At 46.7% G+C, this 13,938-nt stretch overlaps 1 protein-coding gene across 7 annotated transcripts in view; it reads right to left on the bottom strand.

Moving 5' to 3' along the window:
- The window catches only part of LOC139226496 (general transcription factor II-I-like), a 208,328-nt gene that overhangs the window by 65,998 nt on the left and 128,392 nt on the right, over positions 1 to 13,938 (bottom strand). For all 7 annotated transcript variants that reach the window (XM_070857315.1, XM_070857313.1, XM_070857316.1 and 4 more), the window contains exons 16-19: positions 13,391 to 13,574; positions 8,206 to 8,264; positions 5,491 to 5,562; positions 165 to 348 (exon numbers count right to left, since the gene is read on the bottom strand). In XM_070857315.1, coding sequence (XP_070713416.1) covers positions 165 to 348; positions 5,491 to 5,562; positions 8,206 to 8,264; positions 13,391 to 13,574 — 499 coding nt within the window. The remainder of the gene's footprint in view (positions 1 to 164; positions 349 to 5,490; positions 5,563 to 8,205; positions 8,265 to 13,390; positions 13,575 to 13,938) is intronic.

The following is a 13,938-nucleotide window of genomic DNA, read 5'->3' as shown; positions in this document are numbered from 1 at the left end:
TTTGATCTGAAATGCTCTATGTTTTCACCTCCCACCTCCACCACCAATTCTCAGTCAGACAGAATTTAAAATAATGATTTTCAACTTAAACTCGCAACTAACGTCTAAAGTTAATTGGTTGCACCTTGAAGAGCTGCAATTAATAAAAAGGAAACCAAACCAACCTTTTAATAATAAACTTAATCCGATTACTTCCTTGTAGGATCTTCTCCAGCCTAGGAATTCCATACCAAGAAGGGCTTCTGAATGGAATATTGTCAGGTAAACCCTCCACATAGAGGTCTTTAGGGTGAGATTCAAATTTACGATAGGGCACAATCATTGCTTGTGTCTGTCCCATGGCTTCAGCTGTAAGCAACAGCAACATCAGAATTAAAATGAGTAAACAACTCAATGTTAAAGACCTTTGTTGCAGAATTTATACCAATGAGGTGTTAACCCTGCACAGCAAGTATTACAGTAAATTTGCCAAAATTGCACTTCCAGCGAAACGACTCACTCAGCTGGAGCATAGAATTGGTTCTACAATGCTAAGAGACCTATCTGTGATTTATGCTCTGTTCAAACAAGGTTCCATGCCAAGAGCATGGAGTTGCTGAATTTACCCTATTGCATTCAAAATTTCCCATCTTCAAAATGTTAATTCACCTAAACTGTAGGTATTACATTTGTACAACTATAAACCAGAATCACAATCGGTGCTGTTTTCGCACTAGCACCAATTCACTCAGTTATAACCCCTCAGCTTACTCAGAAACATACTACCTTGCTCCGATGTTACATATAATGACTACAGAAAGTATCAAGTACCTTAAACATTCACTCCCTCCACCAACGGCGCCCCATGGTTACAGTTGGCACCATCTACAAGATGCACCACAGCAACTCGCCAAGGGTTCTTCAGCAGCACCTCCCAAACCTGCGACCTCTACCACCTAGAAGGACAAGGGTAGCAGGCACACGGGAACACCACCACCTACAAGTTCCCCTCCAAGTCACTCAGCATCCTGACTTTTGGAAATATATCGACATTCCTTCATCGTCACTGGGTCAAAATCCTGGAACTTTCTCCCCAACAGTACTGTAGGAGTAACTTAACTTACAAGGACTGCAGCAGTTCAAGGCAGCAGCTCACCACCATCCTCTCAAGGGCAATTAGAGATAGTCAATAAATGCCAGCCTCACCCACATCCCAGGAACGAATAAAAAATTACAACCACGAGCCAACTGAAGAGCCACATCTTTATAATCTTTTGTTTGGGCTATATAATAATTAAATACCATAAAATACAAAACAGTTTCTTTTTCTATTTTATACAAAGTAGTGTGATTCCTATGGCACTGCACAATAGTATCTCTCTTCCATGTCTGCCATTGTGTTGCTGTTTCCTTGTCACCCTCCCGTTCTACTTCTCTTCCCTTCCGACTGGGAGATGGTAGGTGGTAGGTGGCATGGTATTGCAGGCAGGCGATCAGTCAAGGATCACAGGCCACATTTTCTTGTGGGAGGCGCAGGGAAAATACAGCCTACAACCATCAGTGCCACCTTGCGTAAACACTCCCAAAACTTCCGGTTTCACCTCCCCACCCCATTGCACTGCCTAACCCGTCTCCGTTTCCCTTACCCTTCCCACCATTGCTTCATTAGTGCCTCCCCTTTCTGATCTCTCTCTTAAGCCCCTGTATCTGCCCCTTCCCTCAACCCTTCTATCCACTCCCTCCTCATCAGTGTATCCGCCCAAGAGTAGGCAGCCGAAGCCCCGTTACCGAGCATTAAACTGGGAAAGCAGTAATTTTTTTTAAAATCTTGCTTATAAAACTATAAATAGAATATAGCACTCAATATTGTACAACCTTGTTCTACTATTTTCCTAGCTTGCTGCTGGGAATTTGGCAAAGCATGGCAACCAGGACAGGCCAGGCAGCAAGGCCCTAGCGCAAGGTAGCACATGAGGGAGGTAACAGGCCCGAGCCTGGAGCTGAGCAGGTAGGCAAACAGTCAGAGGTACAGCAGGAGGCAGATGAGGTGGTCAGAGGGAAAGACAGCATCGGTAACAGGTACAAAGCAATCCAAGCCGAGATGTCACGCAAGAACAGGCAGGTCTTGGTAAAAGTAGTAGGGTGGGAAAGGAGAAGTCCTGAGGCAGCAGGTAAGTAAATGTAAAATTAAATTAAAACTGACATCGAAATAAAACTTACCTAGCAACAGTGGGAAATTAATGTTAAATGAATTTAAAATAAAAAAAAACATTCAGAAGGAAACTAGTGTCAGTAGTTAAAGGTAAAGAAAAACACTTAGCTGCAGTGGCACCTAGAGGAACGAACCTGGGAGACGAAGCTTGTAGGAGCGGCAGTACCACCTAGCGTTGGAGCATTGAAAGTTAAGTATACATACCTGAGAGATAAACCTTACTACCCAGGCATTGCACCCATGCATGGCAGAAGCATGACACAGGAAACAAGTCTGACAAACAGGAAGTGCAGGCTCGACTTTTGATATATTAGTGTACTTACAATATTGTGCCTGAAGAACTTATATTCAACAAATAGATTGGTTGTATCCATTGCAAGAAATTGTTACAATCCAACCTATCAAAACTGGACAAAGATAGCTTACCTACCTTGTAAGGTTATCTTCATTCTTCTAATTAAATGAATTCTCCAACACAATAGTTGTTAAATTAGGCCAGATTTGTTGAGGAAAATACATGTTATGAACTCTCAATTATATTTCATCATCAGAGATTTTGGTAGTGCTACATATGGCATTCTGCTTCGGAATCCTATAATCTTAGTCACGCACTGGAACACTAGTTCAATTTATCCTACAGCTAGTTTCCGCTACGGATTCAAAATCCTAAAACCCAGAGATATTACCTAAAAGGTTTGAGTGAATGGTCACGAAAGAACATGGGAGCAAGGAACATGTATATCAAAGAATGAAATTGATTCGACACGGTGGATCATTAATTTTCTTCATTCTGCAAGCTCTGTATGACTTGGGAGATGGGAGCACTTCCATGGGCCATTAACCTCCATCAGAGGGCATAACTGCCAAATGCACTATTGACAATTGTCAAACGCGGACAACATAGTGGTTTCCTCCAAGCAGCAACATTTGAGAGTAGATCAATTTGGGTCCTATTTAGTAATTGATTGGGAAAGAGGAGACAGTGAGTAGGGATAAAAGGATTTTTTTTGGATTGACGGGATGGGACAAGTGGTGTTCCCCAGGGGTCTCTATGGGGGCCCGTGGCTTTTTCATCATATATCATTTTATATATTAATTAGCTGCATTTCCATCATACATCATCGCCCTTCTGTTCTAGGCCTTCTGATCCCATCTATTGATTCAACCTGCTGCTGTTATTCCAGAATAACAGCAGCAGGTTGAATCAATAGATGGGATCAGAAGGCCTAGAACAGAAGGGCGATGATGTATGATGGAAATGCAGCTAATTAATATATAAAATGATATATGATGAAAAAGCCACGGGCCCCCATAGAGACCCCTGGGGAACACCACTTGTCCCATCCCGTCAATCCAAAAAAAATCCTTTTATCCCTACTCACTGTCTCCTCTTTCCCAATCAATTACTAAATAGGACCCAAATTGATCTACTCTCAAATGTTGCTGCTTGGAGGAAACCACTATGTTGTCCGCGTTTGACAATTGTCAATAGTGCATTTGGCAGTTATGCCCTCTGATGGAGGTTAATGGCCCATGGAAGTGCTCCCATCTCCCAAGTCATACAGAGCTTGCAGAATGAAGAAAATTAATGATCCACCGTGTCGAATCAATTTCATTCTTTGATATACATGTTCCTTGCTCCCATGTTCTTTCGTGACCATTCACTCAAACCTTTTAGGTAATATCTCTGGGTTTTAGGATTTTGAATCCGTAGCGGAAACTAGCTGTAGGATAAATTGAACTAGTGTTCCAGTGCGTGACTAAGATTATAGGATTCCGAAGAACGGAGGTGTGTGGGGGACCTGACCCATCCACCTCCATGGCACGAACCTGGTATTGCAGTACTTCCAGGAACGGTGCAGTGGCTCTAGGCCTTTTGGCTAAGAGCATTGGCGCAGAGTGATCCTTGACTGGTGCAGGGTGACCTCTGGCGTTTGACAAAGAATTGTAACGATTGGATAACGATTGGACATGAATTTTAAAAAAAAAAAAAAAAAACAACTGCTGGCTTCTCTCCAGCAACTGCTGCTCAACTCTGACTGATGAGCTCCAAATGCTCTGCCTTTTACATCCACTTGTCTGCCTGACTAGTAAAGTTTCCAATTCTTTTCTCCAATTGAGTGCACCGGCTCAAAAGTCAGCCTCATCTTTCAAGGGATTTCCCCATGGCACATGCAACGCGAACATTCATGGGAAGTCTGCGGGCAGGATGAAACAATTTTAGGGAGAACCCTTGTTGCAACCAGAGCAGCTCTCCGTGCCTAGATCTGACAAAGAAGCTTGTAACTCACTATCCCTGGAATCAGCTAAAACCAAAGTTACATTAAAAAGGCACAATGGGAAGACAAGACTGTTTGCATTCTGAAAGGATGAGATCAATGGGTTGCTTTAAGAGTGTGATCATCTGCAGCACTCTGGAAATCCTCTAGTAGAAACAATCGCGCTAGTAACTTCCCAGTGAAGCAAGTCAGTCCATCTCTGGGTATCCCCAATATATCCTAGTCAATCCAGGTGTGCTTCTTCAACCAGTGATGATAAACAGTCAAATGATTAAGAGCACCTGCTGCCATATTGTCTACCCTGGTCAAAACTGCTTTTTGACAGAAGGTCAGGCAATGGGCCCTGCCTTGTTTATTCACACATCAAACTGATTTGCCCTACACCCATTAATGGAAATGCCAATTTAACCATTTAAAACTCCTGGTGGTTGATGTGCTAAAATAATTCAGTTACAGTCTAATTGCGTTGAGCCAAAATACTCTAAAGACGCATTAATCAACCAGCCAGATATGCTGCTGTTACCAGCCAGCTAGAGACTAGATAGATTCTGGTTGTAAGCATACCACTTGGCGGACAATTCCTTCCCAAGGTCAGCACTCGAGATTCAGAGCAGATTCCCACAGACCAAATGCTACTTTTTAAAGAGGACTTCAAATTATGAGTTATTGTAGCAATTGTTGGCACTATGTTGGTAGGTAATTGCTTTGACATCAATAGTTATGTGAAGCAAGTTAGTTTTCTTTTGAACTTCCTCAGAATTACAGGTACCACAAATATGTTAAGCATAGAATATTATCCCTGGCTGCAATGAAAAAGAACTGGTATTCTAGCACGAGACCATAATGAGGGAGAGAATGCCATGAATTGCTTATTTTCCAATCCTTTAACATCAACCTCCTAGGATCAATGCATGCATCGAATCAGTAGAAGCTGGAGATTTCAATTGCATGATGGTCAGTAAATCCAAGAAAGAGGGGCGAATTCAACGAGAATAAATTTGGGATGTTAAGAAAAAGTACCGTATTTCTTGCTGAAAAGTTCTTCGACCATCCTCCTTAGTTTAGTAATTCTGGTGTTCCACTCTTCTTTAGCTAGAAAATAAAAATGAGAATGTTTATAATTCTCTTTAATTATCTGAACTCCTTATCTAACAAATAATTTCCAAGTAAATTAGTTAAACATACAGAAAATAAAACTCACACAGAGTAACTATTCTTTGGAGTTTTAGGATGTGCAGAAACTGTTTTAGTGAAGCATTTAGCACATTAAATCAGAAAGCTATAAGCAGAAATAAGTTTACCAGTGTTTTCCAATAACTGGATACATCTGTCAGATGATAATAGGATACAAAATAATTTATTCATAACACTTCTACAAAATAGTGAATAGGGCAGCAGAGTCCAAACTTTTTCTCTTACTGTACAAGTTAGTTGCAGGGCACCTGATGGCCAAATAGAACAAATCGCAACACAAAATGCCAAATTAATGGCATACTTTAGTTTTGAAGATGAAACTCAACTATTAGAAAAATGCTGATTTTAATTAAAAAGCTCTACATGAGCCTTTTTCTTTACAATGTCTTTTGTCTTCTCATCTTTTTAGAAAAATGTCTCAATAATTTATATTAACTTGTTTATTTTTGGCATGAAGGTTTACTATTTCAATGGTTTATATAAGCAATTTCCATTATATACAGGTATATGAAAATAGGAATTTATCATGGAAAAAGGCTAACGGAAACATTGTTGTAGACAAGACAGGATTGGCAGTTAAATATTGCAGGCTATAATGTATTTAGAAATGACCTGTCGGATAAGAAGGCTGGTAATGTGGAAGCTAAGAATGGGGGATCCTGTCACAGTTCTGAGCGAGGCAAGAAGAGGGGCCAGAGTATAAGCACGGGAAATGGGATGGACCCAGACAAGAGTCACGTCAATCACTGTGGAAGGGAATCCATCACTAAGGGGGAAAATGAGGATATTTTGGAAGCTCTAGCGTGGAAGATGGAATCACAGCAATTTAGGTGGAGACCCGAGAAATTGAATGGGGAATGCAGTCTTTACAGGAAGTGGGGTGGGGGGGGGGGGGGGTGTTGTAATTGATATCAGTAGACAGTTTATCCCCAGGAACAAAGGGAAAAGTCAAAAATGGACCACGTAAAAGGTAAGGGAGGTGTGGAAATTTGATATGAAATTAATAACATTTTCTAGATCAGAGCAAAAGCAGAAAACAGCAGAGAGTAATCTACATAATGGAGTGTGTGTTCAGGGAGGGGACCTCAGTGTAACAAAGTGTTCAACGGGTCCTACAAAGTGACATACAGCAGATGACACAAAACTCAAACATTGTACACAGTGAAAATAGTTTTCAGGACAGAGAGACTGGTGAAATGGGCAGACACATGGCAGATGTAATTTAGCACACAGAAGAATGAAGTGATGCATTTTGATGAGAAGAATGTGGAGGGGCAATATAAACTAAATGGCACAATTTTAAAGGGGATGCAGGAAGAGAGATACCTGGGGTGTACATACACAAATCTTTAAAGGTGGCAGGACAAGTGGAGATGGCAGTTAAAAAAATATATGGGATCCTTGGCTTAATAAACAGAGGCACAGAGTACAAAAGCAAGGAAGTTATCCTAAATCTTCATAAAACACTGGTTAGGCCCCAGTTGAGCACCACGCCTTAGGAAGGATGTGAAAGCCTTAGAGAGGGTGCAGAGAAGATTGACTAGAATGGTACCAGGAATGCAGGACTTCAGTTACATGGGGAGACTAGAGAAGCTGGGGTGTTCTCCTTAGAGCACAGAAGGTTAAAGGGTTTTGATAGAGTAAATAAGGAGAAACTGATTCCAGTAGCATAAGGGTTGTTAACCAGAGGACACAGATGTAAAGTAATTGACAAAAGAACCGGATGTGAGATGGAGAATTTTTTTTCCAATAACAGTAAATTATGATCTGGAATGCACTACCTGAACGAATGGTTGAGCAAATTCAAAAATAACTTTCAAAAGGGAATTGGATAAATACTTAAAGGGGAAAAATTTGCAGGGCTATGGGAATAATTAGTCAGCTCTTTCAAAGAGCCGGTATGGATATGATGGGCCTAATGGCCTCTTGCTGTGTTGCATCATTCTATAGGTTGGATATTTTATAAGGCGGAAGCTACTGGAGTTGAAACAAAACTTCTTAAATGTGAGAACAAGTTCAGCGAGGCGGAAGAAGCTAATAGTAGATGGGACTGGTTGGAACACTGTTCAAGGAAGCATCAGTGGGCTCACGGATCATGGTGCGGAATGGACGTGCATAGGGACTGTACGTCCATAGTGAAAAAGAGATGGCTAGGAGCAGAAACCTGAAATTTGTTAAAGTGAGACGGCACCAAAAGAGTCGCAGATATGGTGGGTAAGGACTGTCAAGGGGGGTATAAGTCGAGTTAAAATTAAATATGTTTGGAGGAACAGGAGCAGGCTGAAAAGGTAAGTCTACCTTGACAATGCCATTTTAGATAGAAGCAGATTGGGATGAAGGAAAATCTCCAGAGGTGATGTCGCTAATGGTCTGGGAAATCATGGCTTACTGTTCAGTTGTGGGGTCATGGTCCAGGTGGAGGTAGGAAGAGTTGGCATTGAGCCTCAGCATTGTCAATAGAAAATCCTTCAGTCATTCAACGGCACAGCTTTTGTTCATTTTGTACTACATAGAGCACATAAAAACAGTTTGAATTCATACCTCCTGGGACAGTTTTGTCTGGAGCGGCTTCTTCAGGTTCAATAGATAACAGATCTGGTCTGATACAAGAAAAAAAACATTAACAAAAATGATTTCCAATACATCTGTAAAAGGATCCACTGCAGCAACCGGTCATGAAATATCTGAGAACTTTGCAAGTATTTTGGTTTACAGCAAAAAATTTCAGTCTGGCGATCAATAAATATCAAACTAAATAAATTGTTTAAAAAAATTACAATTTCTTCGATTTTAATCTGAATTTCTTTGAAAATAGTTTCAATATGCTAGCTCAATTATATTTAGAAACAAACATATACTTGGAAAAAAAATCATTTAGTTTAACAGGTCACTGTAAAGGGACAACAAATTGAACTGGAGCTGCAATGTGAGGGGGAAGACAAAGGCCAAGACTACAATTTCCCACACGCGGAGCTTCCAATCCTAATTAGACCACTGTCGAGAAAGAAAGAAGTGGGGCACCAAACCATTTGATCATTTATTGTCTCTGCCCATACAGAAATGTTTTTTCTCCAGGTTACAGAACTAATTCTTGAACACAAAAGGCAAAAAGTTACATGCATTTGCTACTCGAACAGTACCTCTATTCCTAAAATGGCCTGAATTCAATGTTGTGACAGTCTACTACTTGGACTCCAGCAACACACAGCTGGTGTAGAATTCTATCCACCAATGATGGATCAGTGCATTAAGCCCACTAATTTCAACCAGCAAACCTAGCAGCAAAGCAATGGCACTCATCGACCTTTATTTGGTGCATAAGAAAGAGGAAAGCAGCAGACTGCACAATGCCTGGGAATCAGAAAAATAAGCAGGAGACCGCACAATGACTTGAAATCAGAAGAGCAACTTGCATGAAACTGCACTGACCAGGAATCAGAAAAGGTAGAAAAGTCAACAAGCAGTCTTCAGTGCCAATATGGAGTTAAAGGTGAGAGCAGGAGGTTATTACAACACAGAAGCTAAACTAGGTTTAAGAATGCAGGTGTTGCAGTGTACCTGCAGTAAATGCAGGTAGCTTGAAAATGCAAAAAACAGGCATTGGAAAATCAAGGATAATGAAACCAAGTGAAAATTACATTGATTCTATATACTGATGTATAATGTAATATAACTGCACTTTAGGAATCAGGATCTTGCTAATATTTCAACATCAGATCTTCAATATAGCAAATTAGATATGAAAATGTTACTGCATGAAAATAATTTTTACATATAAAAACCCCCAAAAATGGACACAAGATAGAAGGATGTGATTTTTGATACATGATGGAAAGTGGCAAAAAAGGCAAGGATTTGCCTTTATATAGCATTGTTCACGATCTTGTGATGCCCCAAAGTACTTTACAGCCAATGAAGTAGTTTTGAAGTGCAGACACTTGTAAACACGGCAGCCAATTTGTACAAAGCAAGGCCCCCACAAACAGCAATGAGATACACGACCACATCAACTGTTTTAGTGATGTTGGTTGAAAGATAAATATTGACCAGGACACAGGAAACTCACATGCCCTTCTTCAACTAGTCCAATGGGATCTTTTACGTCCACATGGAGGGCAGTCAGGTGCTCGGTTTCACTTCTCATCCGGAAAGACGTGCCTCAGACAATGCAGCACTCTCAGTACTGCACTGGGGTGTCAGCCTAGATTATGTGCTCAAGCTTCTGGAGCAAGACTTGAACCCACAACCTTCTAACTCAAACAAAAGTATTAGAACTGAACAACAATGACACCCAATGAATGCTCTCCTTGAAAGAAAAGAATATGACCTTACACATCAGATGTTATTTCTCCTGCATTTCACAGATTGGAGAGCAATTAAACAGTGGCAAGGAGGAGAAATCACTTCTGGTCAAGATAACCTTGTATCCAGCACAAATGCTTAAAATCACATGGCTGAGTACCAAAATATTCAGTTAACTAGAGAACTGTCTTATTTCATATCACAAAAGACTTTTTAATTAATGTTAGGGGGATTTTATAGCTTGGCATCATTGAAAATTGGTGGTCACTCCAATTAATGGTGACACTGATTGCAGGAAATGGAAGTGATTCTTTCATCATCGACATACCTTGATAAACATGTGAGGTCACCAAAATTTTGAAAGTTACAAGCTAAGGGCCCAAGTTTCCACACGATTTGGGCCTGATTTTTTAGGAGCAACTGGTGGGGAACGGACTATCTTAGAAATCGCAATTCTCCACATTTTATTTCCTGCAGTTCGAGGCAGGTAGAACAGTTCCACTTTGGAACAGAATTTTTTTCTTCAAAAGGGGGCGTGTCCGGCCACTGACGCCTGATTTCAAAGTTTCCAGTGAAAACTTACTCCAAACTAACTTAGAATGGAGCAAGTGAAGATTTTTGTAGAACTGAAAAAACCTGTTCTACACATTTAAAAAAAAATCAGGCGCAGGTTACAAATTAGGTGTCCAGAACGAGGTGGGGGGGAGGGGGGTGGTCAGGTCGGGAGGGGGGGGGGAGCGGGGTGGTCAGGTCGGGGAGCGGGGTGGTCAGGTCGGGGAGCGGGGTGGTCAGGTCGGGGAGCGGGGTGGTCAGGTCGGGGAGCGGGGTGGTCAGGTCGGGGAGCGGGGTGGTCAGGTCGGGGAGCGGGGTGGTCAGGTCGGGGAGCGGGGTGGTCAGGTCGGGGAGCGGGGTGGTCAGGTCGGGGAGCGGGGTGGTCAGGTCGGGGAGCGGGGTGGTCAGGTCGGGGAGCGGGGTGGTCAGGTCGGGGAGCGGGGTGGTCAGGTCGGGGAGCGGGGTGGTCAGGTCGGGGAGCGGGGTGGTCAGGTCGGGGAGCGGGGTGGTCAGGTCGGGGAGCGGGGTGGTCAGGTCGGGGAGCGGGGTGGTCAGGTCGGGGAGCGGGGTGGTCAGGTCGGGGAGCGGGGTGGTCAGGTCGGGGAGCGGGGTGGTCAGGTCGGGGAGCGGGGTGGTCAGGTCGGGGAGCGGGGTGGTCAGGTCGGGGAGCGGGGTGGTCAGGTCGGGGAGCGGGGTGGTCAGGTCGGGGAGCGGGGTGGTCAGGTCGGGGAGCGGGGTGGTCAGGTCGGGGAGCGGGGTGGTCAGGTCGGGGAGCGGGGTGGTCAGGTCGGGGAGCGGGGTGGTCAGGTCGGGGAGCGGGGTGGTCAGGTCGGGGAGCGGGGTGGTCAGGTCGGGGAGCGGGGTGGTCAGGTCGGGGAGCGGGGTGGTCAGGTCGGGGAGCGGGGTGGTCAGGTCGGGGAGCGGGGTGGTCAGGTCGGGGAGCGGGGTGGTCAGGTCGGGGAGCGGGGTGGTCAGGTCGGGGAGCGGGGTGGTCAGGTCGGGGAGCGGGGTGGTCAGGTCGGGGAGCGGGGTGGTCAGGTCGGGGAGCGGGGTGGTCAGGTCGGGGAGCGGGGTGGTCAGGTCGGGGAGCGGGGTGGTCAGGTCGGGGAGCGGGGTGGTCAGGTCGGGGAGCGGGGTGGTCAGGTCGGGGAGCGGGGTGGTCAGGTCGGGGAGCGGGGTGGTCAGGTCGGGGAGCGGGGTGGTCAGGTCGGGGAGCGGGGTGGTCAGGTCGGGGAGCGGGGTGGTCAGGTCGGGGAGCGGGGTGGTCAGGTCGGGGAGCGGGGTGGTCAGGTCGGGGAGCGGGGTGGTCAGGTCGGGGAGCGGGGTGGTCAGGTCGGGGAGCGGGGTGGTCAGGTCGGGGAGCGGGGTGGTCAGGTCGGGGAGCGGGGTGGTCAGGTCGGGGAGCGGGGTGGTCAGGTCGGGGAGCGGGGTGGTCAGGTCGGGGAGCGGGGTGGTCAGGTCGGGGAGCGGGGTGGTCAGGTCGGGGAGCGGGGTGGTCAGGTCGGGGAGCGGGGTGGTCAGGTCGGGGAGCGGGGTGGTCAGGTCGGGGAGCGGGGTGGTCAGGTCGGGGAGCGGGGTGGTCAGGTCGGGGAGCGGGGTGGTCAGGTCGGGGAGCGGGGTGGTCAGGTCGGGGAGCGGGGTGGTCAGGTCGGGGAGCGGGGTGGTCAGGTCGGGGAGCGGGGTGGTCAGGTCGGGGAGCGGGGTGGTCAGGTCGGGGAGCGGGGTGGTCAGGTCGGGGAGCGGGGTGGTCAGGTCGGGGAGCGGGGTGGTCAGGTCGGGGAGGGGGGTGGTCAGGTCGGGGGGGGGGTGGTCAGGTCGGGGGGGGGGGGTGGTCAGGTCGGGGGGGGGGGGTGGTCAGGTCGGGGGGGGGGGGGGGTGGTCAGGTCGGGGGGGGGGGGTGGTCAGGTCGGGGGGGGGGGGGTGGTCAGGTCGGGGGGGGGGGGGGTGGTCAGGTCGGGGAGGGGGGTGGTCAGGTCGGGGAGGGGGGTGGTCAGGTCGGGGAGGGGGGTGGTCAGGTCGGGGAGGGGGGTGGTCAGGTCGGGGAGGGGGGTGGTCAGGTCGGGGAGGGGGGTGGTCAGGTCGGGGAGGGGGGTGGTCAGGTCGGATCCAGTCCGGGAGCGGCAGTCGGGTCGGGTGGGAGCGGGAGCGGGAGCGGCAGTCGGGTCGGGTCCAGTCAGGGGGAAGCGGGAACGGCAGTCGGGTCGGGTCCAGTCGGGGGGGAAGCGGGAGCGGCAGTCGGGTCGGGTCCGGGGGGGGGGGGGGGGAGCGGGAGTCGAGTCGGGTCGGGAGGAAGCAGGAGCTGGGCGTGGGAGGAGCTTCATTCACGCAGCCCCAGTGAGGCCATTCGGCCAGGGCTAGGGGCGGCATGCTTCGGGCCCCTCCCACACAGTTTCGGGCGCCTGGAGCTACGGCATTTGCGTGCCTACTGAAGCGCGCATGTGCAGAGGTCCCGGCACTGTTTTCAGCGCAGGGACCTGGCTCCGCCCCCCTACAGCTCCTGCTGCGCTGCGCCGAGGGCCAGAGGACCTGCAGGGAGGTGGAGAATACGGAGGGTTTTTTTAGGCACACTTTGTGGCGCGAAAAACGGGCGTCCAGGTCGGGACTGCGCCGTTCTAGGCGCGTGTGGAAACTTGGGCCCTAAGTGCCAAGATTAATCCCTCTACACACGTTCAAAAATGTACTGCTTTTCATTTGTAGAATTAGAGTTCATTATACTGTAGATAAATGTCACAACAGATGTACGACTGTAAAACAAAACTGAGCGAGATCCAACATAGCATACTTGCTTGTGACCCGATTTAAGTATCCAAAATTCCTGCACTAAAAGGACAAGACCATCTAAGTGGATTATAAATTCTCACTAAATCCATACCTTTTTATAACAAATTTTATCCTGTCTTTTGCGAGTAGGATCCTCTCCAATCTTGGAATGCCATAGGTAGATGGCCGCCTGAATGGAATGCCTTCAGGTAAACCATCAACACACAGATCTTCAGAGTTGGACTGGAAGAGTGGATATGGGATCACAACTGGTCCTGTAGCACGAGTGGCTTGAGCTAAAGGTTTACACAATAATGTTAAACTTCTTGTGATACATACAATGGCTTACAACAGCATTACACAATACTCGTTCTTCTAATTCCTTATACTCCGCTTTGCAATATACATGATTAAATAAAGAGCATACCTATTTTGAATGCTGAACAGAAAGATTGGCTAAACTGTAGAATCTTAATTCTCCGTATGCTACTGGAGCGATGCCATTCTGGAGAAAACGCTAATGGGGGGGTGGGGGGGGGGAAGAAAGAGACCTCCTTTGATATAAGTTTGTGACATCATGAGGTATCCTCACAGAACCCTCCCAATTATCAAGCTGTCTAATTTATCCTGAAGTAACTAATACACCTCACACAGTTTTAA

The sequence above is a fragment of the Pristiophorus japonicus genome, chromosome 16 (assembly GCF_044704955.1).
Source record: "Pristiophorus japonicus isolate sPriJap1 chromosome 16, sPriJap1.hap1, whole genome shotgun sequence".
NCBI classification, from domain to species: Eukaryota; Metazoa; Chordata; class Chondrichthyes; family Pristiophoridae; genus Pristiophorus; species Pristiophorus japonicus.
This window is presented reverse-complemented; position numbering and strand designations above follow the sequence as displayed.